Source organism: Polypterus senegalus, chromosome 18 (assembly GCF_016835505.1).
Source record: "Polypterus senegalus isolate Bchr_013 chromosome 18, ASM1683550v1, whole genome shotgun sequence".
In the NCBI taxonomy this organism is placed as follows: Eukaryota; Metazoa; Chordata; class Cladistia; order Polypteriformes; family Polypteridae; genus Polypterus; species Polypterus senegalus.
In genome coordinates, this window is record NC_053171.1 from 32,812,708 (window position 1) to 32,838,720 (window position 26,013).

General features: G+C 37.4%; 1 protein-coding gene across 2 annotated transcripts in view; it reads right to left on the bottom strand.

Annotated features, from left to right (window-relative positions):
- LOC120518290 (rho guanine nucleotide exchange factor 33) overlaps positions 1-25,596 on the bottom strand; it is a 44,637-nt gene extending 19,041 nt beyond the window's left edge. Inside the window, exons 1-8 of one of the 2 annotated variants that reach the window (XM_039740994.1) lie at positions 25,048-25,596; positions 6,893-7,025; positions 6,765-6,811; positions 6,155-6,319; positions 5,748-5,878; positions 4,667-4,770; positions 4,053-4,253; positions 3,308-3,431 (exon numbers count right to left, since the gene is read on the bottom strand). In XM_039740994.1, coding sequence (XP_039596928.1) covers positions 3,308-3,431; positions 4,053-4,253; positions 4,667-4,770; positions 5,748-5,878; positions 6,155-6,319; positions 6,765-6,811; positions 6,893-6,938 — 818 coding nt within the window. In that variant the 5' untranslated portion in view covers positions 6,939-7,025; positions 25,048-25,596. Of the gene's footprint in view, positions 1-3,307; positions 3,432-4,052; positions 4,254-4,666; positions 4,774-5,747; positions 5,879-6,154; positions 6,320-6,764; positions 6,812-6,892; positions 7,026-25,047 lie in introns of both variants that reach the window. The other variant, XM_039740993.1, reaches the window with a different exon arrangement.
- Between the last annotated feature and the right edge of the window lie 417 nt (positions 25,597-26,013).

A 26,013-nucleotide genomic window follows, 5' to 3' on the forward strand; every position in this document is an offset into this window, starting at 1 on the left:
AGCGTCAGTATCTTCTAAGCAAACAGCCCTCTGCTCACATCTCCTCCGTCAGGCGCAGAGAACGAGAGAGAGAGCGAGATTAAAGCAAACAATCAAAAAATCAATAAGTGTGTTTTGGAAGCACCGCGATAAAGCGGCCGGCATTTCTTAGAGGTGCGTTCGTATCCACTAGGCAAACAGCTTCTGTGCAAACAGCACCTCTGCTCACACCCCCTCCGTCAGGCACAGAGAATGTCAGAGATGGGGAGAGAGAGGCAGAGACAAGCAAACAATCGAGCACCGCACGGCAAATATATCTTATAGCATTGAGGAGTTTTAGTTAATATGTAATACATGCTCTGATTGGGTAGCTTCTAAGCCATCTGCCAATAGCGTCCCTTGTATAAAATCAACTGGGCAAACAAACTGAGGAAGCATGTACCATAAATTAAGACCCATTGTCCGCAGAAATCCGCAAACCAATGAAAAATCCGTGATATATATTTAGATATGCTTACATTTAAAATCCGATAGAGTGAAGCCGTAAAAAGTCGGGTTATATAGCGATATTACTGTATATATATATATATATATGTATATATATATATGTATGTATATATATATATATGTGTGTGTGTATGTATGTATATATGTATGTATATATATATATGTGTGTGTATGTATGTATATATGTATGTATATATGTGTGTGTATGTATGTATGTATGTATGTATATATATATATGTATTTGTGTGTGTATGTATGTATGTATGTGTATGTGTATATATATATATATATATTATATATATATGACAGCAACACTCATCACTCACAACAGTGACAAAACAATTACATTGACAATCATGTTACGTTATTTTCAAAATGTTTCCTTTTCTTTTTCATTACTTCTTTAACACACTACTTCTCCGCTGTGAAGCCGCATGTATTTTGCTAGTTATTTTATAAAGTACTTTCATTACTAAATAAAGACACTACCCCTACAAATCTGTATGTTATGTAATGTCCTTTGTAGCAAAGAGCGTCGCAGATGATGACAGACCAAAATGATAATACAGCTTGTTTGCTCCTGTCACTTCCCTGGGATATATGGCACAATTTCATCTGCTTCCCATTTTATGTTTAGCTTGTTTGCTATTGCAATTTTTTGTTTTAGTAATAGAAACCTATATATATATAATATGTGTATATATGTATGTAGTATGGTACATTTGCCTAACTCTAAAGATCTGTGTCTGGCTTCCATGGAATATGAGAATAAAATTTCAATGCAGTAAAATGTTGTGGATTTCAATTCTGCATTTAATACAATCATATCAGAGCTTCTCTACCGTAAACCTCTCTGCATGAATGTGACCTAGATCACATATATCTAGATCTTTTACTTTATAAGTAAAAGGTGTCCGATACTGAAGATGTTAGAATATTAGGGTCTCCTAATTGTCCTTATCACAGATGGGGATGTGGTGCCATATCAGAAGGAGTTAGAATGGCTAGCCCGTTGGTACACCCTCAACAATCTGAGTCTGAATTTCTTGAAAACCACAGAGATAATTGTACATTTTAGAAGACAGTCCCAACTTCATACACCCCTAATTATAAATTATATCACTGTCAATAGGGTAGAATAATTTAAATTAGCACAAGTATCACTCACAATCTAAACTAGAATGAAAACATAACTGCTATTATCAAAAAAGCTCAACAGTTGATCTTTTCCTCTGTCATCTTAAAAAGTTTACCCTGCCTTAATCAGTGTTGGTCCAGTTTTATATTCTTTCTCCATTAACAGTCTGGTAAGGCAATGTATCAGCACGCTACAAATTCTGCAGCGTGTTATTTGGACAGCAGAAAAGACTGTAGGAGGCCTGAAACTGAACCTCTGTTGAGATCCTGTATGTATCGCAGATCAGGAAACATGCCAGAAATAAATGCAAAGACTACACTCAACCCGGCAGTAATCTTGTTCAGTTATTACCATCAAGGAAACATTCCTGGTTTCTAAAGGCAGGAACTACCCGACATAGAAACAGTGTCTTTTCTACTGCAATCATTATGTTTAAAATTTTCAGATTCATTTGTATCTTCTTGATTTCTATCCTCCTCCATTTAACATAAATTGTGTTTATTTATATAGGACTTACCTATTACTGGGTAGGAGTACAATTCTACTTTTATATTTTTTATATCTTTTTTTACTGTATATCATGCTATGGTGGTGTCACATTTATTGTGTTAATTCTTTTTTCTACCTAGAAAAAACTCCTAGCAAATATATTGCCTGGCTATAAAGTTCAAGTTCATTTTTATATTTATTTAATGTTTGTCTTTAGCATCTGGAACAAAAAAAAAACATATTTTACATCACATAAAAGAACTGCAAAGAAACTGGCATTTCTATAGGTCCTAAAAGACACCCACCAAGGCAGCCCATAAAGAGCCCGGCTCAAGCTGATTTGCAAGCAACAATTGACACCATTTTCATCAATCAGAAAACCAATCACTCCACCATAAGTTCATTTGAGCCACAACAAGTGAATTCACATATCATGAAATTTAAATGCTTGGTATGTTAAAAATTCTTTACCTGTGCCAAGATGAACTGAACAACAAATTAAAGACATATTTCATTGTAACTGCATGACCTGTCCATGTGCCGGGTAAACTTCTGACTTCTACAAGCTTTAGATCAATTTGGAAACAAAAGTGCCTCAAGTCACAGACTAATGATTTAGCCCTCATTTACCTTCCCTGTCCAGTAGTGCAAAGAAGAGAGAGCTGGCTATGACATCATACTAAAATTCAAAAAGGGAAACATTAAATGAAAATCTTCATAAAACTGCAAACTCCAGAAAACGTATAAATGAGCTAAGAATGCCTTCTCCTAAGTTATACTGTTGGTTTATTTTGTATGTCTCACTTATTTTTGTCGCTTATTTTTTTGCCAATATATAAACAATTATTCAATTTTTCAGATCCTTGGGCCTATCAATAAGTTGTGCTGCTATGTTTAAGTTGATTTAATATTAATCTAACAGCTGAAAACCCCTGTCTACAGATTAATGCAAAGAAAATGAAGGGTGAGCCATGTCAAAATGTGTTACTAATTTAATTATTGGCATTGCCAAGAGCAAAGTCAATAATTAACTCATTCATTCATTTATTTATTTATTATAAATCACTTCATCCTTCTGATAGCAAATAAATAAAATAAAGTTTACAGCCTACATTTATTATACAAGAAAATATGACTGTGCCAAAAAAGAAAAGAAATAAACCTATGCCTATATTGCACGGAGTGACACCCTACCTGACTTCATGGCTTTGGGGCAAAGCTTCTAGAGCCTTGATGAAGGTGACCTGGAGCTCTGACAAACAGGATACATACTTTTGCTCTGAGTAAAGTAACTCAAGGACAGCTTGTGATCTCCCACCTAAAAGAGAAAAGAGAGGAAAGAATAAGATAATGACTCCATAACCAAGATGTTATTTATGTTGCTATGTATTACCTGAATGTGCTATTGGGTCCCATACAAAGCAGAATAACCAATAATTAAAGAAACTAAAAAAATAAGTGTAAAGTAAATTCTGTATGTTTAATTAACAATCCCAGATATCAGAAAATATAAAGCCATTCTAAGCAGAGTGTCTGCAGCTGTTTTTAGATACATGGTGCTTTGTAAGCTAGTTAGGCTACTGCACAATGTACCTGTCTGCTTCACATAAAACTATAATGAACAACTTTAAATCAGCTCCACTAAAAAAATATATATAGCCTCTCAGAAAATGTAAAAAATATTGTATACTCTTGACAACATTCTCATTTGGGTTTTTCTATTAATTTTAGCATGTTCACGATAATAAAACCCTTTTAACAAAATGAATCCCGAGTACATAAAAAGATGGCCCACAAATTTTAGGATGTGACATGATTTACCCAGGATTATAGAGCAAGCTACAGTTTAACAGTTCTAAAAGTAACATAGATTTCTTCTGCAGTTTCAAACACTTAAAATCACAATAAGAAACTTTTGGCTTTAGTTGTGTCTGCTAACCTTCATTGACAAACCACTCCAATTGTTGGTCTGTCCTAGAGCCCGAAGTACATCCTGGCAGCTTCTTAATTCCACATGTCGAGAAAGGTCTTTCAATATTCTGCCTTGATCCCTGAATGTGAAAGGGTGCTGGGAAATGTGGGCTGGTGCCTGTTGTATCAAGGGAATACAGGCAAGTATTCTGATTTGATGGGAGGGCTCCTGTAATAGTATGAGAAATACATGGGTAGGTAAAGGCTCTTCTCAAAAAAGCTGCAGAATGATGAGAACTACAAATTTAACTTGCTCCAAAACACTAATTTCACAGCCCATCTGTACCATCTACTGTAAATCCATTTTACTGCTAATTCAGTAAAACTTTCAGTATATTTCCACCGCTTCCTCATGGATGAATAACTTATTTGATTGTGATCTACAGTACTGTACAATCAGAGCTCCAGAATGGCGAACTATTGTCTGGAAGTGTAAGAGAAGTTGCAATTATTTAATTATTTTGAAACACACACTCACTGTAACTATACAAAAGAAAAGTTTTGTGTACAAGCAACAATATAAATATTTGGACAGTGGTCATTTTTCAAGTGTAGCTGTAGCTTTTTTAGGTCATCGGTTACCTTGACTCTGACGATGTCCTGGTATAAGTGCGTTTAAAAAAGAACAAGTCGGCCTGTTCCCACTTGAAGGGTTCAATTCCAATAGATTCCCAGAGAAAGGTTCCCTACTGTCACACAACAAAAAGATGGATTAAGAATCAGCTTTTACATATGCCTGCATTTTGCAGAAGTGTATCACACACATAAGTAAGTGTTACATTTTCTACCAATCACTTCACAAATTAAAAAAAAAAAATGATGTTTTTTATATCTGAAGCAGAGTCATACAAATAATGGTGTCAAAATCTAAAGGATAATACACGTCATTGAGGTCTCATTGTAAAATCAACAAAATAGCATTGTAAGGTAGCTTGTTAACAGCCACACTCAATCTTAGCCTACACTCACTGTATAAATGCAATGAAAGCCTCTCCTACATTACCCTCTTCTCCTTGTCTTGCTCTGCTGTACAGGGGAGCAGGTCAACTAAATTCTGACTATTAACAACTGCAGTAGTAAGAGTTTACAATGCTACAAGGATCTTAATCAGAAGGTCATTCCAGGTTTTTAAATTCATAATGTAAAAATATGTTTAATTTAGCAAAGCTGTTAACTAAATTGACACTTGCAAATATATCCATGCTGACTGAATCCAGTATTAAGATGCTGTTGTTTTTATACTACTGGCACTTGATACTGCACAGATTTTAGTGTTAGTGACAAAGAATGACTAGCTTGTTCACTGGGATCAACATTTAGGCATATATCTACCCATATTTAAAAAGGTAAAAAAATAATCTGAGAACCCATAACTAGTATGTTAAATATACATTATGCAATTATGAGAGCTAAAATTCTTGAAAGGAAAAGTTGACAAAATGCCTGAGAGAAGTAACCATCTGAGCTCCAAGAAAATGGGGGGAATAAAGTCTATTTAAACGGACATTTTAGCAAAAAAGTATGATTATATGGAAATAATGTTGAAATTCCAATAAACCCCTGCCCCCCTGATGATCCTTTATACACTCTGCAGAGTCAAAGAACTCGGCTCTGGTTCAGTTATCTGCCACTTAACAATAGTCTTCACCCACATTCCTCTCACCTGCAGCTTTGATGTTCTGTCACTGCAGGTGCTCGTACTCTGTCCTGTTTTATTATCTCCAGGTCCTGCTGGAGGCGTTTCTGCAAGTCACTAACAAGTCCAATATGACGCATAGCATCTCCCAAGTCATCCTTGGAAAGAAAAGATAAGAAAGCGCATTAAACATTTTCTCTGAACTCTGTTTTGAATGGTTTTGGGCACTGTGAGCCAATGTAACTTGGAGTGGGGGTATAGTAATGGAATGCAAATCTCTTTGTGAACATATTCTCTTGCAGATATCACAAAAGTAACGTTCCTGGAATTTCCTTCTTACTTTCTTCATAGTACAGCGACTTTACTTATGGTAGTGTGGTCTGGCAAAAGTACAGTACTATGTAGGATATGTGAGTCAACTACTTGTTTCTCACCTTTAGACCGTAAACCAAATCTCTCAGCTGCTGAATCTCCTGGCTGTAGTCCCACCTTGTCTGGTCAATGCGCTGCTGCAAGACGCTGTCGTAGTGCTGAATGCTGCTCAGCTGAACAACAGCATCTCCAAAGCCTGCTTTCAGCTCTGCCACCATCATGTGCAGCTGTAGGAGTAAAGATATTTTATAAACCATGCATCGCTTATCTGTACCTTACTTACAGGACTCCAGAACAATTAACAAGTCTCCCAGAATTTGAGGAGTGTATTCAAAAATGGTGTATTTGTATTGGATACATTTGATTAGAAATACCAGAAGTCACAGTTTTAAACAGAGTTCTATATTAAATGTAACTGCTATATTCTTCTGTGCAAAGAATTAAATATATTGTACATACAAAGTGCAATTTCACTTTACCATGTACTACAAAAACACAAATTATCATCACAGCATGGTGTTAATAAGAATAGGAAATTTCTGCACATGTTTCAGAAATGAATCCGTCAGATTTGAAACAAAAGACTGCAGCTGTGAATTTCTTCCCTGGGTGGATATGCAAGCTGTATTGTTAGTCTGAGATGAGACTGGTAGGAAAACAGTAAAAAAAAACCTGTGAGATCTGACCAGCCAGCTCAGTGTCACATGTCTTCAATGCATCTAAAAGAAAACAAAAATACTAATTACACCCTGATCTTTTTCACCCTTGTGACAGGACGTTTTAATTGTGTGTGTTAATACCTGTGCCAGGACAGCTCCTGCCAGCCATTTCTTTCATCTCAGCCATGTGGCTCTTTTAACGGTCCGCAGTGACGTCATGAGACAATTTGGCATACAGGACAAAGCAACCAGTGTTAACAGACAATGACTTTACCTAAAAGCAAGAATAAAAAATAAATGTTGTTCCCAGTATTTCATTGTTGACCATCCCTAAATCTCTTTTGGCCACACTGATATGTAAAATGTTGGGAATGTGGACTACATGTAAAATCTCTCTGAAACTAAGTTACAGGCATTGTTGCAACCAGCACAACACTTCTCTTTCCTCTTCCCTTTATTAGTTTTATAAGAATACATTACATTTAACACAAGTGAGCATACAGTAAGTGATACAACATTTCACTTGAAATTCAAACTCAAGAACATCTCCAAGCCATCTGGAAAGCTATGAAATTAAACTATTAACCCACTGAGTTGTCATTCAAAAAAACTGAAGGAACAAGATGGTTAGCCAAAGCCCAGCAAGCTCAGTTAAGAATATTGCTAACAGGTAAATTCTAAAGAAGCTTTATGCAGTTCCTTAAATGGAAAATGAGGTATTTTTTCTAATTTTAGATACAATAATAGTGTGTTATAATTATCAATTTCAATCTAAATAAGATAAGGTAAAGAGCAAGCAATGCAGATACCATAACAGTAAAATATCACAACACATCTCTCACTATGCCATTGTAACTCGTCTGGTAAAGTCCCAAAGGCTCCTTGAAGTGAATTGGCAGCTGTAGTAGTTCTGAAGTTCTAATACTGCTGACAGGTAGGTAAAGACTCTTTATTCCAATCCAGCCTGAAGGCTGGTCAGTCCTAAAACATGATGACACTTCTCATAATTGGGGTATTGGCCGTGGTGCACTTATTTTGACTTTCATTATCTAAAATGTAAGTGGTGTATAATTGTTTGTTGAATTACACCATGTTTTGCACAGACTGATGGTGTATCTTGACTAATTCCACTTCTATAACTGTAATTAAGGTTGAAATATTCCTTTGCTTTCCAAATCATTTAAGTAATTATCTTAAAGAGAGATTATGGAAGTATGTTTCAGGGAGGATGAAAGTATGTAATTTGATGATTTGGGAGACCAAAGCAGCAGGCTTACAAACTACCCCGTTCAGCCGAAACGGATGCATGCTTTGTCACAAAGAGGGAATGGGTTTCGTTATGCTGTAACACTACTAGATGAGTCATCTCAAAGTGCTCTAAAAGATATTAAAGAAAAAGTTAACAAAAAAGTGATGTCCAGACATTAGTTATTGTATGTAATAGAGTGGACCCTTATTATTTTTAGAAGCAGAGAAGGAGGGATGCAATAAGTATATTTTTCTGTTCTGTAAGGATGCTACTGGAGGTGGGGTCCTGCAGGTCAATGTCATATTTATTTTGCTTAACAGCACCAAAGCTGAGTTCGTAGATGGTCATGCTGTGTGTTTATCATTACTTTGCCCTTTTGTATTGTTTAGCCAAATTAATGGCAGTTTGTTGGTCAGCCTGTTTGTATTTTCTTTTTAAGCATAAAGTTTACATAGCACATTCAGGTTTCTATTGCATCCTATGCCCCTTACCACCAAGTATGCAGTTTTCTGATTTTTTTGTCAGACAATGGTATTTGATGCTGAGCAGTATTTTGAGCAACTGTCAGCTAATCTCAAGGAATGTGTTTGAATTATCACTAGCAGATAGGGCTGGACAATATATTCATTTTTAATTTGATTTGATATTAAAGAAAAATAAATGCAAAAGCCAACATTGCAATGTTTAGCACCTTTATTTGATTTTCCAAAACTACTTCTGAACATTTAATTAAATCCTCAAAATTTCCAATAGATTTCCACGCTGTTTCTAAGTGTGACTGTGCCAACTCCACCTATTTTGCTTGGTGGAGAAAAAAATAAACGGGTGAGGATTGAAAAGGAAGAGTTTAGAAAAGATAGGATTAGCTGTGCTGTTTAGAAATGGTTTGATTTTACTTGAGATGACTCTGGTTCAAACTGTACAATATTTAAAGATGAAACACTTTACTGCTGTGAAGAGGCATTTTAGGCATGTGCAACGTATTAAATGTGACCTTTCGCCTCCCTGGCAAAATGGGTCTCTGCTAAGCAAAGTTTTTACAAAATATTTGCTGCTTCTTTGTACACTGCATAAGCAGACAGGCATCAGAAGGAAGGAGAAAGCAGCTGCAGTAATTTACTGTTATTGCAAAACACACCTCTTTATGTACATGAAATGCAATTCAACGTACAGTATCTCAAAATGACTTCCAATAAATTTGTGTAAGTTTTTAATGCAAATTACTGTCTATTATAAGATATGTTTAAATGAATTTGAGATCTCTAGAAAGGAGTAGGAATTTATTTAGGGAGATCTCAAATACATTTCAAATACCTTAAAATACATGCAAGGGCGGTCTACAAATCTGCATACAGTTACTCTGAGATATCTGAAAATGCATTTGAGACATTTCAAAATGCATGCAGATATCTTAAAATGCAAAGGAACCGCTTTTGAGATAGCTAGAGTAGGTGAACTGCATTTTAAGATATCTGAAATTCATTTTGAGAAATTTCCAAATGTTAATTCAGCTTGCCTTTTTTCTACATGTTTTGATTTTGTGCACTTTTCATGTAATTGTGGTTTTTAGTTATCATTTTGGTCTATGTCCTTATGTTTCAGTTTTGTTTGAAACATCCATTGTTTCTGTTACTGTCTACCAAGTGAAAGTTCTAGCTCATAATAGCCAAACTCATTTTAATTTCAAGATGGAAACTTTCTGAGCTTATCAGCTATAATCTTATTCATGTGGAATCTTCTGCAGCTCTCATTAATAAAACCGCATTAAATGTACTGAGGCACTTGTTATTATGTAGTTAAAAACTAAGCCAATATGGGGTTGTGGTGGCTCCAATTGATCTCACAGACAGTATTTTCCAAGTCAAGCGTTGCAAAAATTGCATTGATTGATGTATGATTGTTAGCTATGGAGTGTCTACAGCTAACTGTAGTTCATCCTTCTTAAATAAGACATTTCTTAAATAAATACCCAATGAAGAGGTAAACATGCAAAGTGTCAAGTTAAAATCATTGGCTGCAACATATGATGGATAGCTGCTCATTGTGGAGCTTTTATTATTAGTTACAGTTTTCAATATTTCTCTAATGTTGCTTTTACAGATAATGTAGCAGTGAGGATGTTTTAAGTATAAGACAAATACTGAGCACTTATGAACTGTATTGATACTGACTCACATCGACATTCTTAGGGATCTTGTTTTCTCTTACACTTAATTTATTTTCATGATGATTATGCAATTTACCTGGTGACACTTCTGTCAGCACAGAATGTGAGCCAGTATACTGGGTGAAATTGTTCTTCCAGTAATTGTTTTGACAAATTAATATTACTGGTGCACTAAACAAAATGTGTAAACACTTTCAACATAAAATGCATACAAAGGGAAACAGAAAATGTGGTTTTGTGCCGATATACTAGTTTCTTTAAGAGAACATCTTTTTCTACAGACTTGTATGAGAACTGAGCTTATCACTGTAAGAATATAGGAAAATGGGACAGGAAGAAGCTGTGCTTGTGCTGTTTTTGCTTGGCAGAGGCTTTGTGAACATGCAAGTGAGTGAAAAGGAGAGAAAAAGAAGCTGTACTTTTATTGGTTCAAGAGAGCTAAATATCTGCAATCAAATCTGTTTGAGCAATAGGGCGTTAATACATTTTTTAATGAATAAGAGATGCAACTGTGTTGACTTTCTTATTCATCTGTTACACATTTATCTGTTAAATGTTTCAGTCTAAAAAGTATGTATAAATACATTATAACGGTATCTGTCTAAACCATTAGAATTTTTAGATATGTTGTGACATGTATTTCTTGTCATACCACCCACTCGTAAATTCACCATGCCTGTAAAATGCAATAAGTCTAATTCATCTTCTTACACAGAGTAAGCCTAAAGGAATTTAGTAGGGACTAAACATAGATGACATCTTATGACCAACACAATATGCACAGCAATTAAATCGACTTTTGTTTATTGTCCAGTTCCTCATTTATATTAACTGTGGCACTGACAGTCTTTAGTTTAATTTCCTAATAAAGTAATTGAAAGTAATAAGTCATGTTGTAATTAATAATGCTTCATGTCTGAGATCTGCTCTTTTTATACAAACACTGATAGGACTGCACATTTATACGCATTCTTCAAGCAACAGCATGTAAAGTAAAAACATGTTTAATGATGTTCAGATTCACTCAGATCCTTTCAATTGGACACTGTCAGCCAAAACCTACTAGCACAGAAAGTGCAAGTCTGGCTTGAGCTACACAGAAGCTCTGTAACCAAAAGAATAAATGATGAAAGATAAATTCCTTGAAAAAAGTCATTCTTCCCCCTCCAAAAAATTAAGAGTACTTCTCCCACAATGAAGAAACAAACTCCATTTAATGTGTGCTTGTGTAAAAATCACTGCTAACACGTCACCATTATATCTTTGGGAGCTTTTCCCTCAGGTACACTGCATTTTCCTTTCATTTTCCATAGACATGCCAAATAATTGATGCAGTATGAGAGAGTAAATGAGGCTGTGTGCATTAGTATTCCCTGCAATGGATGCCACACCATCCAAATGTGATACAGTAGCTTCCTTGTGTCTATTTGTTTGGGTCAGATTCAGGCCCACTGAAACTGGAATTAACCAGTTCAGAAACCAAGAGGTGAAAAATCAGTTTCTCACCCTAATATATGAAAGATTACTAAATACTGTGAAATTACCACAATACCTAACTGTCGCATACCATTTATAGAAATTGTAGTGTAATTAAAGACCAGCCTGAGATTGATGTCAGAACGTTTATTGCTTTTAAAAATAATAAGGAACCGTCTGAAAACTGACATTTTCTGTTTTCATGAGACAAATAAGAAGAGCCACCACAGCTCAGGTGCCCACTTGTTTGGAATTAGTGGTCTGCATCTTTAATACAATGTGTTACAATGCAAAAGGTATACATTTTAGTTTCTTTATCACTGCTTAAAAAAATAGTTTTTTAATTTCAGGCACATTTTTATAAGCTATCCACTTTCCTTTTGCGCTCATCTTATTAAGTGGAAACAAGCTTTAGTAACAGAGGAGTATTTCTATATTAAAAGGCTGACAACTGAGTTATATCCTTGTACAGTACTGGCAAAATACCAGTGTGATATAGAAGTTATGAAAAAGAAAAGGAAACATTTTAAAAATAACGTAATATCCCTGACCATCTCATCTTCGTTGTCAACCATTGTAAAGAAACCGGTGTCATTCATCGAAGTGATCACGTTTAGTGAAGTGGTGCAATTTACCACATTTTTTACACTGTCTTCCTTTAGCTGGACATTGACTTTTTCCACCATGTGGTTTGTTTCCGCAGTAGGTGAACTTATGAATATGCGTCAGTCGTCAGTCAGTTGCTGCTGTCTCAATTGTGTAATGCGCTTTTTGTTCAGCGCTCTTTGGAGCTCTTGCTTCTTGTCTGCGTACTGCGTTCACAGTCAGTTTACGTGAGCTGCTCGGAGTACATGCATCGAAGGTTCTCAGCTTTGCTTTTGCTATCTCGTGCGATCTTGCAATGTCCATGGCTTCATTTAATGTTAGCTCAGACCCGGCACTTAAAAGTTTCTCTCTCAGTGTTCTATCCCTGACCATCTCATCTTCATTTGCATAAGCACAGTCCTTCACCAGCAATTTTAACTCCATTACAAAGTGATCGAAAGTCTCGTTTATACCCTGCGTCCTCTCTTTAAACTTGTATTTCACGAATATTGCATTCATCTTAGGCATGACAAACGCCAGCGGCAGCGTGTCTATGAACTTAATTTAAAGTTAAGCTTTACACCTTGCTTTCATATTCGTTTGCATAAGCACAGTCCTTCACCAACAATTTTAACTCCGTTACAGCAATTTTAACTCCGTTACAAAGTGATCAAAAGTCTCGTATACCCTGCGTCTTCTCATTAAACTTGTATCTCACGAATATCATATTCGTCGTAGGCATGACAAATGCCAGCGGCAGCGTGTCTATGAACTTAATTTAAACTTAAGCTTTACACCTTGCTTTCCTACTGATATGTCCTCGAAGGCTTGTTCAGCTTCAGAGGGTTGTTCCTCTCTTACTGCATCAATAAACAGCATGTCTTCCTCTTTATCTGAGACATCACACACTACATGCACGGGTTTACCTATCCCAGTCCTGCAAACTATAGCGAATTGGTTCAATTTACCACATTTTTTACATTGTCTTCCTTTAGCTGGACATTGACTTTTTCTACCGTGTGCTTTGTTTCTGCAGTAGCTGCATTTCTGAATATGCTTGTATGCGTCACTCGCTTCATATTCTTTTGCTGCCTTCTCAATTGTGTAATGCATGTTTTGTTCAGCGCTCTTTGGAGCTCTTGCTTGTTCTCTGCATACTGCGTTCACAGTCAGTTCACGTGAGCCGCTCGGAGTACATGCATCGAAGGTTCTCAGCTGTGCTTGTGCTATCTCTTGCGATCTTGCGATGTCCATGGCTTTATTTAATGTTAGCTAAGACCCAGCACTTAAAAGTTTCTCTTGCACTTTCGCTGAGTTTGTGCCAAACACTAGTCTATCCCTGACCATCTCATCTTCGTTTGCATAAGCACAGTCCTTCACCCGTGAATACTTAGCAGCAGCGTATCTATTGGATTGCTGCTGACGGACGGCCTTATATGGGCAAGCACTCAATTACGTGGGAGGCGTGATAATGCGGGACGCAACTCCGCCTCACACGGCGACTGAGCTGCAGGCGTATGGCCATATATGTGTACGTACGTAGGTTCCAGTTATGACCGTTACGCATAGAATTTCAAAATGAAACCTGCTTAACTTTTGTAAGTAAGCTGTAAGGAATGAGCCTGCCAAATTTCAGCCTTCTACCTACACGGGAAGTTGGAAAATTAGTGATGAGTCAGTGAGTGAGTGAGGGCTTTGCCTTTTATTAGTATAGATTTGGGTTGTAGTATGTCTCTATTTTAATTGGAGTTGACTTTTAACTTTTTATGACTGCACAGACTAGAAGGAGGTAAACAGAGGATTAGACCGGTAGATAGAGGATTGTTCATTTAGGGATTCTGCACAAACGACAATACCTATCCACGTTCAGCTCTGCTGGTCTCCGCCAATGCTGCAATTAAATCTTAATCTATGAGAACCTTCTTGCAGTTGCTTGTTCAAGCAGAAGAAAACAGTTGGTTGGAGATCAGGCTCTCTAATTGCACAGCTTTATTTCTGAGTACACTGCAGATTTGACCTATGATTCAGATGTAGCAGAATTAATAGCCTCATTCCTAATTAGTACTTCCTGGTTTTATTCATTGACGACATATAAAAACTTACACTACTTGTGGAACTAAAATCTTTTGGTACTGTAGAAATGACAGGACCATTGCTGTTTTCATTTCATTACGGTCTCCATTTCATATATTTTGACGAAGTACCAGCTCCTGAATAAACGTCAATATTTATGGACCTTCTTTTACACAGAAGACAGAGTATATTTGCCCTGTGTGCTTTTACAGTGTGTCGCGTGTCATTCTTAGGAGTCAGGGGAGCTCATTATTCCAGCTTTGTTTTCATAGCATTTTCTAATTTCATCTGTGCAACCATGACACTCCGCAGTGTAACTTCCATCAGTGTTTTAACCGTTACTTGATACGGAACACATATTTGTAATTTCAATTATTTATTGCATCTATAAATAAGCTTATGGATATTATTATTGACTCTAGCCACTGACAAATATCAACATTAGGAATCAAGTCATTAAACATACTGTATGTAAAGGCTGTCAGGAGCCAATATACCAGGAACAAGCAAATTTGATTAATGATATGAAAACAAACAAGAAGTGTGTGAAACGCAATTAAAAGTTGCTAAAAGTCAACACCAGAGTAAACTGTAAACACAACCTCACCCTAATGTTTATAAAATGTAGTAGGGCTTAATAATTACAAACTAAATTTCAATCTATTGGATACACATTTTCTTGCTTGAATTAACTTAATGCTTTCTGGGTCTGTTGCAGTGTGCCACAAGCTTTGGATGATCCCATGCTGATCTGGTCTTAGTATGTATTTACAGTAAAAAGACTTAACTTTTGGCTTTAGAGCTGTTGCAGTGGGCCCCAGAGCTGCATACTAGCAGCGGGTCAAGACTAAGACTAAGTGCAGTTGTGATGTGCTTCTTGGAGTCAGAAAGGGAACAAAATTGTGAACCCATTTGTGATTTAACAGACTTAGCATGGTGGGTAATGTTACAAAATGAATTCCACATGCATCAGACAGACTGTTATAGACATGAAAAAGCACAAATTTTGCCATAAAAAAGATGGAAACCATATTTTATATTTCTATTTGAACTGAGGTATAATCTGATATTAAATCAAATTTATTTAACTCAATGCCACAGAAAAAGACAAGTGATTCATGCAAATATTTATATTGTATAATAAATAGAAAAATACAGATCAGCTTAATGTAACCATTAATCTTCAGTAAAGTGACACAGTTATAAAGTTCTCCATTGTTCTCCACATCTGATATGAGATCTCTCACAATATTTATCCTAGAGTTTATATAATCTACTGTAAAGTTTGCACTGCAATGGGACATTTTTTTAATGAATATTGTTTTGCCTCTGACTAAGTATTTTGAATGCTTTTGTGACTGTTGGATTAATTTGGTTATTAGGAAAACCTGGGTGCATAATGAATGACAAGCTTCCACTCTTCTGTACTGTCTACATAATTAGGAAATAAATGGCAGCAGTACCAGATTAAGACCCACACAGGCCCCAGTGTATCACACTCATATACGTACACTCTGTGAACATCACATATAAAAATAAAACAAGCCAGAGGGGTGGTCTGTCTTAGATATTTAAGCCGAAGGGAGGCAATATAACGTACAAGTATCCATGTATATGTGTTGTGTAGAAGAACATAAGGTGCAACTGAAACAGAAGAAGGCCAGCATTACTTTTTTCTTGCATATGCCAAGACCCCACAGTGCACACCCTGATGGTAGATCTGCCAAGGAGTTGAAGAGAAACAATTTTGCTTCAGATGATTTTTACCAAAAATTACCATTCTCGTCATTACTTTCTGAATAGTGATTTCAGGGCCTTTTTATATGGTCAAATTGAATAATGTGCAATAACAACATTGACACTCATTTAAATCAAGTGTAGCTTAATTGTAATAATTAAAAGTTTACATGAGGACACACTTTTTCCACATGCTCTGTCCCTTTAAATAGAGAAAAATGTGTAGCAGTACATCATTAATTGAGACACAATGCCCGGATGTGGAATCTGAATTTAGGTTGCTCCATTCCCATTTTACTTAAAATTAGAAAAGAAAATCATATTAGTTTAATAAGTAACAGTCCAGTAATTCTTTAGAATCTTCCAGGCATTTACTATTGTTGTCCAGAATTCATTAAGCAGTATAGTATGTTGGTAAACGTTTGGACACTTTAGTCTTTTTTTGAGTTACAAATCCTAATTAAAGGAATAATCTACCAAAAGTTATATATACTGCTCAAAAGAATTAAAGGAACACTTTTTAATCAGAGTATAGCATAAAGTCAATTAAACCTATGGGATATTAATCTGGTCAGTTAAGTAGCAGAGGGGGTTGTTAATCAGTTTCAGCTGCTGTGGTGTTAATGAAATTAACAACAGATGCACTAGAGGGGCAACAATGAGATGACCCCTAAAACAGGAATGGTTTAACAGGTGGAGGCCACTGACATTTTTCCCTCCTCATCTTTTCTGACTGTTTCTTCACTAGTTTTGCATTTGGCTACAGTCAGTGTCACTACTGGTAGCATGAGGCGATACCTGGACCCTACAGAGGTTGCACAGGTAGTCCAACTTCTCCAGGATGGCACATCAATACGTGTCATTGCCAGAAGGTTTGCTGTGTCTCCCTGCACAGTCTCAAGGGCATGGAGGAGATTCTAGGAGACAAGCAGTTACTCTAGGAGAGCTGGAGAGGGCCATAGAAGGTCCATAACCCATCAGCAGGACCAGTATCTGCTCCTTTGGGCAAGGAGGAACAGGATGAGCACTGCCAGAGCCCTACAAAATGACCTCCAGCAGGCCACTGGTGTGAATGTCTCTGACCAAACAATCAGAAACAGACTTCATGAGGGTTGCCTGAGGGCCCAAATGTCTACTGCGCCCTGTGCTCACTGCACAGCACCGGGGAGCTCAATTGGCATTTGCCATAGAATACCAGAATTGGCAGGTCCACCACTGGCATCCTGTGCTTTTCACAGATGAGAGCAGGTTCACCCTGAGTATATGTGAAAGACGTGAAAGGGTCAGGAGAAGCCGTGGAGAATATTATGCTGCCTGTAACATCGTTTAGCATGACTGGTTTGGTGGTGGGTCAGTGATGATCTTGGAGGCATATCCATGGAGCGACTCACAGACCTCTACAGGCTAGACAACGGCATCTTGACTGCCATTAGGTATCAGGATGAAATCCTTGGACCCATTGTCAGACCCTACGCTGGTGCAGTAGGTCCTGGTTTCCTCCTAATGCACGACAATGCCCGGCCTCATGTGGCAAGAGTATGCAGGCAGTACCTGGAGGATGAAGGAATTGAAACAATTGAATGGCCTTCACGATCCCCTGACTTAAACCCAATAGAACATCTGTGGGACATTATGTTTCGGTCCATTAGGCGCCGCAGGTTGCTCCTCAGACTGTACAACAGCTCAGGGATGCCCTCATACAGATCTGGGAGGAAATGCCACAAGACACCATCCGTCGTCTCATTAGGAGCATGCCCGACGTTGTCAAGCATGCATACAAGCTCGTGGGGCCACACAAGATACTGAAAAGCATTTTGAGTAGCAGAAATTAAGTTTAAAAAATGGACTAGCCTGCCACATCTTCATTTCACTCTGATTTTAGGGTGTCTACACAATTGAGCCCTCTGTAGGCAGAAAACTTTTATTTCCATTAAAAGACTTGGCATCCTTTTGTTCCTAAGACATTGCCCTGTCGTTATTTGTATAGATATCCAACTTCATATTGAGATCTGATGTATCTAATGTGTTTCTTTAAAGTGTTCCTTTAATTTTTGTGAGCAGTGTATATGTGTGTATATATATATGTATATATATATATATATATATATATATATATATATATATATTTTACCTATTCCTGGGGAACAGAGATAAAAAGTATGATACAATGGGTTTGAATGGGTGCTGGCAGGAGGACCAATTATAAACAACAGCAAACAATATCAAAATGTCCATCAAAATCCCAAATTGCTCATGCTATATAATCAACATGTTAGTTATCCAGCCATCTGCTTACAACATCCAAAACGCATGCATTTTTTGCCAAATTAATATTTCTGGAAAATAAGAGTAGTGCGGGAAAGTGAAGTGTGCTCTGGTGAATGATGGTTATTGAACATAAAGGATAAGTTTGATATTGTTAAAATCCAAAGCCATGTCTTCACAAGCATAGTACATAACTTTGGAACACAATTTCATGTGGCAAATGCTTAAGTGTTTTCTATAAATTAAAAAAAAAAATACATATCCAGACCTAGTGTTTTATAATTTAACCTATGGGGCAGGGAACATCACTGGAAAGTAAAAGCCTACAAACTTACCAAATACATCTTCTTTGACGTGTCAAAATAAAACACGCCTTCCATCCTTCAAATGCATGTTTGTGACAATAAAGGGGATTTGGAAATAAATCTCTCTATTGCATATTCCTGGCACTGTTTTCCTCAAGGTAGGGATGCATTTTCTATTTGCTTATCTGATACCAGTAGTCCTCCTGGGAGAGGTTATCACATAAATATGGAAGTAAATCAACATAATACAAAGCATGTGACACAAACAGTTTACTGTGATTTTGTCTTTCAAAAAGGAAATAACATCCTTGGGGGTGAAAGACTGTTGCAGAAGAAGACAAGCTCTGAGCAAGCATGCACTGCAGGTCTTTAAAAATGGCTGAATCTCATAATATTAGTGATTTTTGTTCAGATATTCTATTTATTATGGAAGGTATTTTCTGCAAAAATGAAAATTATAAAATTAAAATGCAATCTCTCTTTTGCAATTTCACTTTCAAAGTCAGCATGCAAAAATGCTGCGAAAATGAAACAACACCATTTGCAATTTCATTTTCAGCCTGAACTGCAATGAAGCTGCAAAAATGAAAAGTAAAATGCAAATAAGTACAGGCGCCACCTGCTGCTCATTGAATTTTTTTTCCACTTTGCATTTTCATTTTCAAGTTCTCATCATGCAAATAATGAAGATCAATGGGTGGGGTTTTATACCTCGATTTCCCACAATTCTTTGTCCTTCGTAGCTGTAGAGCCACTTTGATCGAGAGAATACTTCTCACTTCGACTGTGTTTAATTCACATGATTTTGATCTTTTCACAGTAAAACCGTCTCTCAAAATCCGAAGACCATGCATAATTGTAGTTCTGAAGTAATCAATGTGCAATTTAGTTACATTTATCATGATAGAAATTAGTCTTTATTATGTTATAATTAACATTTATTTACACTGAACTAGAAAAGGGTTGTTTTGTATTTTTGTACATCATAATATAGTGTAGCGCCAACACAGAGTACCGCAATGGCGTTTGCTTCTTTGAGGTGGCTTGCTATCCTTAAAAGGACAGCTTACCTTTTGCTGCCCTAGTTTGAAAAGCCCATGTGACTGTGCACAGCTGCTGTTTTCATAGGCCCTGTTTCTGTCGGTGATACAATGCCAGCTCAATCTTTTGGTGGCTCATCCCTACTTTATGTAACTTGTCCTGTGCCGTTGCATAGCCCTTGGCCCCAGAGACCACTTCTAACTCTTTGCGACAGTGCACAAACTCATCAACACGGCTGGGTGGTCATCTCTCCTGCTTCAGTCATGCAGACGGTGTTGAGGGCACATCAGCAGGGTTTGGCAGTACTGTGTTGTCAGATGGCGGAGCAGGGATATTGCGTGCTACACTGGCATAGTACAACCGGGATGTTAAGTGTTGTGCTATTGTTTGGTGCAAGCAGGTATGTTCAATGCAGGTCAGCTATAGGCAAGCAGGCGCACGTCCTGGTGTGGAGATGCAGATGTACCTGTCTCTTTGCTATTTTCATTTACTGAACTGGTGCTGCAAACCGCTTTCCAGGTCTGGATATTAGCTTTGATTGGTGAATGAGCTGCTCAGGTTTCTGTCTCTCAGCTCTCTCCATTCTTGTACTACTTCTGCAAATGGCACTCCAGGCTACAGATCTGTGCCTCAAGGCTCTCTAGCACCTCCGCCGAAGAGTACAATATAATACTACAAAAATACAAAGCATTCTGTTTCCACTTCAGTGTAAATTAATGTAAACTATGATGTAATAAAGGCTTTTTGTCATGTTAAATATTGTTATTAAATTGCACATTCATTTCTTCAGAACTACAGTTATGCATGGTCTTTGGATTTTGTGAGACAGTTTCGCTGTGAAGCTCACAATACAGGAGTGAAAAGATCAAAACCATAGTACAGTCTGTGAAAAAAATAACAGACTTGAAAAATACCAAACTTATCCTTTAAGACCCCTCCTAAACAACCCACCAATTCCTCGGTCAAGAGCGCTGTTGTCATTCCAAATGTTGAAACATGGGGTAAGGAACAGATAAAAAAAACAATGACCAGCTATAGATTCAGTATTCATTTAAGTCTTCTTTCTTACTTTTTCTGCTCTCTAAGTGGAGAGGTAGTATCTTATTTGTTTGGAGCACTGTGTAGCATTTTATAGCTAAATGACCTGTAATTTACTTTCTGGGATGCAGTCATTAAAACCAATCGAAGCCAGCAAAGCAGTGAACCCTAGAAAACCATCACAACATTTTACATTATGAAAAATATCAAAACTTTACTTGGTCTAGGGAGTAGCTCATCTTCACATAAAAAAAAAAAATCAAAGGTTACTATTTAATTAAATAATTCACTTGCTTTTTATTATTGTCTGATTATTTCAATCAGGTCCCTCAACTGATGGAAAAAGTAGGGCAAATTCGCAGAGATTATGCATCACTTGTGAGAATCAGTGAAGACAGGCCAGTTTCGGCAAGACTCCCAGAAGTTCAAGAGACTTAATACTGTATTTGTTAGCATAAAAGCAATTTTATGGGTCGATACCTAACACCCAGATGCAGCTATGTCTGCCCACCTGGTGATGTGTCCAGCGCAGCTAGAAGCTTGGAATTCACACACAATCTGTTTTCAGTAATGATTCATTGTAATTACACTACAGGCAACTCAAAGAATGTATGTATGTCACAGTTAAGCTAACAAAAGGATCCCCAGGGTGGAAGGGGCTGGGGTGATGGGGATATGCATGTATTTGTCACACAATAGTCCTTTTACCATATTCAGCTTCAGTCTTCATGAAGGACATCTGATCTAACTACACAGTGCTGCTGGCAGAGAGAGATGAGAACAAAAACTCAGTCATGCTGGAAGGATTTTTTTCAGTCTGGAGATTCCTTACATTCATTTAAAAGAAGTAAAGGTCAGAGGTCAGATGGCTTTGTTTGCCAGTGCATACAATCTTCATTCTCAAGGATCTTTACTCATCTAACACAATCAGAGACAAGTATACAAACAGCTCATAACTGTGTTTTGTGCATTTATCTTCATAGAAGACCTTAAAAAGTAATAGCAGAAAACACAGCTCTGTCTTGATTTTATCCCCCAGAGTGGTAAACATCACTTAGACAGCACATCTTATGGCCTTAGAACCTTTCAGACACGTGCCAGTGATAATACACCACCAGCTGAAGGAAATTAGGATGGGCACCAAAAGCAATGTACATGCCATGAACTAAGACATACAAAAAAAACTGTATGTCACACATAAAATTCAGTTTAATGTCCATATATGTGAAGTCATCTAAATAACAACAAACTGGAGAAGTATTCAGACTGTTGCAAAATATTTGAAATAGAGAAACAAAGAAAGGTCTGTTGGGTCAAAAGCAGTGTGCAATCAAAAAGGTATCATTTCGAGATAATGCCATGTTAATACATATTTATGGTTTCAGGCCTGTCCTTTACATTCAGTTCAGTTGAGGGATTCACTTGAATTGCATATTAACAACTGATAAAATTTAGTTTGAGTACAGCTGTGCAATTTGGCACTGACACTCTAATGGGTACAAAAGCGCCATACTAATTTAAGCTACCCATAAGACTGATTTAACAGACTTAGTATTGTGCTTTATGGTATAAAATTAAATCTTATAGGCACTAACAAACTGGTTTGACCAGGAAAATACATACTGTACATTTGCCAATTCTTGAGCATGACCCGTTACAAAACATGTGATTCCTAAAATACATTTATTTTACATACCAAAATTATGACTTAAATAAGCACAATATATGATGCTGTTTTTTTTTTTTTTGAAAACACAGCATTTTGAAATTAATAATGACCAGTCCAAATTGTACTGCACAGTATATAAGAAGAAGCAAAATATAAAGCCTATAAAGGCAGTATGCCCTGATAACCCTGCTTAATTAAGTTAAACTGAAATACGTTTTATCTCTGAGCTTACTGGTTGTACATTAAGAAAAAATAAGGAAAAAATGTGCAGTTCCCAATAGTAAGTTCACAATACAATCCATTATGTTAATTCTAAAGAAAACCATTTTACACTGATTTGTCATGGAATTAAAAATGTTTAAATCCTTCTAATAAGCCAACTAACCATAGATTCCATAAAGTATTTTGAATGTACAATATGATTTAATTTCTAATGTTTTTTTTTTTCATGCAGATGTAAGAATGTGATGCCATTTCTCTGCTCTGCCACTTTAAATTTGACAGCAAGGATATTGCCGCCTCTCATTAATTATCGGCGCGACTGTCTTAATGAGCAATTAGGTACGCAGCTGACAGAACAGTCTGTAAACATCACCCCAGAACAGAGCTGACTGTTCAACACAGCCCTGGTTCTATTCAGTTAATCCCTTGTGGTGAACTAGTAATGCACGGGCTGTTTGGCACCATATCAAGACAACCACAGTGAAGTAAGATACTAGCAGGAAGTCACCCTCCTATCGACTATAGCTATACTGCAGCTTACGCCTTGAACCCCACAGCTATGTTTACTTCTGAAAATTTCCAGAGAATAAAGTAAAAGCTGCATCTCCCCAGAGAACTTTCTACCTACTTTAATTGCTTTCTCAAAATTATTCCTCTAGTATAATTCCTACAGGAAATACAGTATCAAAATAAGAAAAAGAATCAGAAAATAAATAAAATGCCAGTATTTCTGCCCATTAACTATAAGTTCACATATATTCACTGGTGAAAATATTAGGTCCTATACACTTGTAGTGAAAGAAAGCAAGTTTGGAAAATAAATGGATATTTGTATTTACAGTATTTAAATATGGTATATAGTCCACACACACATATATATATATATATATATATATATATATATATATATATATATATATATATATATATATATATATATATGAGAGAGAGAATATATTCATATTTTCACTGCGTCTTAGTGAGTTTTCTCCATGTAGTTCTGGTTTTCTTCTCACATCTCAAGTGTGTCCTAGGATAAGTGAAGCCTCTGAGCAATTCTGGTGTGAGTGTGGATGCATGCCTCCCTGCAGTGGACTGACATCATGTCCAGGGTTGGTTCCTGCCTCCTAGCAAATGCAGCCAGGGCAAGCGGCCAGATGGCTGCTGAAATAGTAGGTATGGAAAACCTGTTATGGTACTCAGCCATCTCTTTATTCATTTCCAGTCTTAATTGTACCCAAATACTAACTAATAAGGTAACAAACAGAAGTGAAAATTACAATATGTGAGTTTACATAAGGAATAGGAAGAGATTAAACAGCACAAAATTACGATAATAGAATTCATTTCCAAACAATAAAAGACCCAAAGTATTAGCATAAACAAAACCTTAAATCCTTTAACAGTGATACAATCTTACATTTGATAAGAACATATTTTGGCAAAATACTGCAACAAAGTGTTTTTGATTGTTTACTGATGTATCTTCTGTATGCGCCTATTGTTTGTACCAAGTGATTTGGGTCACAGTCTGCCTGATTCGGTGGTCTGTACCGTCTGAGAAGAAATGAATACTAATTAATGTTTTATCCTGATCAAAGTATTGTTATCCATTTGTCCGCACTTAGAAAAAAAATATACTACCACCTGAGGCTGAAAGAAGTACAGCATATACCAAAATGCGAAGAGCAGAATTTCACGGCCATCATAATTTGTAGTTTAAACGTGAAAGTGAATTGTTACTCATTAGTAGGCAACTGCATTACTAACAATACCGTACTTTTATCCCCACGTCTCCCCAAAGATATGGATGTTTGGTGGGTGACTTTAAACCGGCTCCGTATTGGCGAGTGTGTCGGATGGCGTAAGTCTGCCCTGCGACGTACCTTTTAACCGACGGAGCCGGTCATGTGCCTCCTTCACACCCCGCTATATCCCCATCTTTGGAGACAAACCCGTTGCAGCGCTAACCACCGCTCCACTCTGGTAAATTATTAGTGTGATTATTGTAAGAGATGCAGCTGGAATGGATCTGCTCACCGTGATCCTGAACTGGATGGATTTAATATTGAATTGTAGCGAGTATTCTATACTATAGTATGACGGGTCTTATACACTCTGCATAGCTTTCACAAACGTTTACATACAACAACCCAAGATTATCACTACTTATTTATACTCAATACTCCTGTCAAATTATGCAACAGTTACACGAAAAACGCAAATAAATAAATAAAAGCCACACCATATCGGCTTTGGAGCAGCCCCAACGAGATATACGCCGAACAAACGCCATCCTGCCAGCACTTTATAGTCGACGCCTCAAGGTTACGGTGTGTCTATTCGACTCACGTACAGAGAAAACTGAGCAGAACTTGAAAAATATGCGAGTCGAACGGCGACGTCACATCTGGCGCCGCTACTTGTCAGCGTTAGCACGTTTAATGGTTTCAATTGTGCAAAACTTACCAATTTTTGATCCCGCAAACTTCGAGGAAGCAGTGCGACTTGCGGCTCTCCATCCAAGGCGTCTTCAGTGGATGCGTTTTTACTTCTTCGGGTCTCCGGAGGTGACAGTCTATTTTTAGCATTCCTCCGGGGCAGAAACTGTCGATTACCAGGACTGCCGGGTGCCGCTAAAACGCCGTGGCACGCGCCCAATCGCGGCGTCGTGAAGCCCCGAGCGTTAAACGGACTCGCTAGGGGCGAAACGCGCCGGCGCAGAAAGGCAGAGCGAGGGCAAGCGAGTGACTGGATTACTTCGAAGAAACTCGAGAGCTCCGTCCTTGATTCATCAGCGTGACGACGTGTCTATGGACTTTCTCCAGATATGCCACTTTCCTCACGCATTTGGCAAGTTTAAATTATGGATCAGCTAAAATTGGAAACGACGGTTGTGTACTGCGCCACTCCATGGTTGGTTCCTGCTTTGTTTCCGATGCTGTCGGAATACGGTCCGGCACCATAGGGACCGTTGGGAAAGTAAATGGACGCTTTCAATTTACTATAAATATCCATCATCGCTCCACCCAATTTCTAGTCTCGTTTTTTTCAGTTATAGGGCGCCAGGGAGCCCAAGTCAGTCAGGGAGAGGCAGGAACCAGCCCTGGACTGGGCGCCAGTCCAACGTATGGAGCACTCAAGCGCTCCCATCAAGACTCTCAGCGAATTTAAATGTAGAATTTCCTATTAACCCAAAGTCTTCCTTTTTAAGGTGTAGCAGGAAACCCACAACATGAATGCCCATGGCTAGCCCTGAAATTGAACCGTAGTCCGTAGCACTCGGAGGTGGCATCACTTGGACCGCTGCGGCATCAACGTACGATTTCAGGTTTTATTTAATTTTATTACAGTACATAATAACAACTTTCAATTCTAAGTAAGAATTTATGTTATAATATCTTTGGGCTTTTAGTCTCCAAATCACAGCATGTG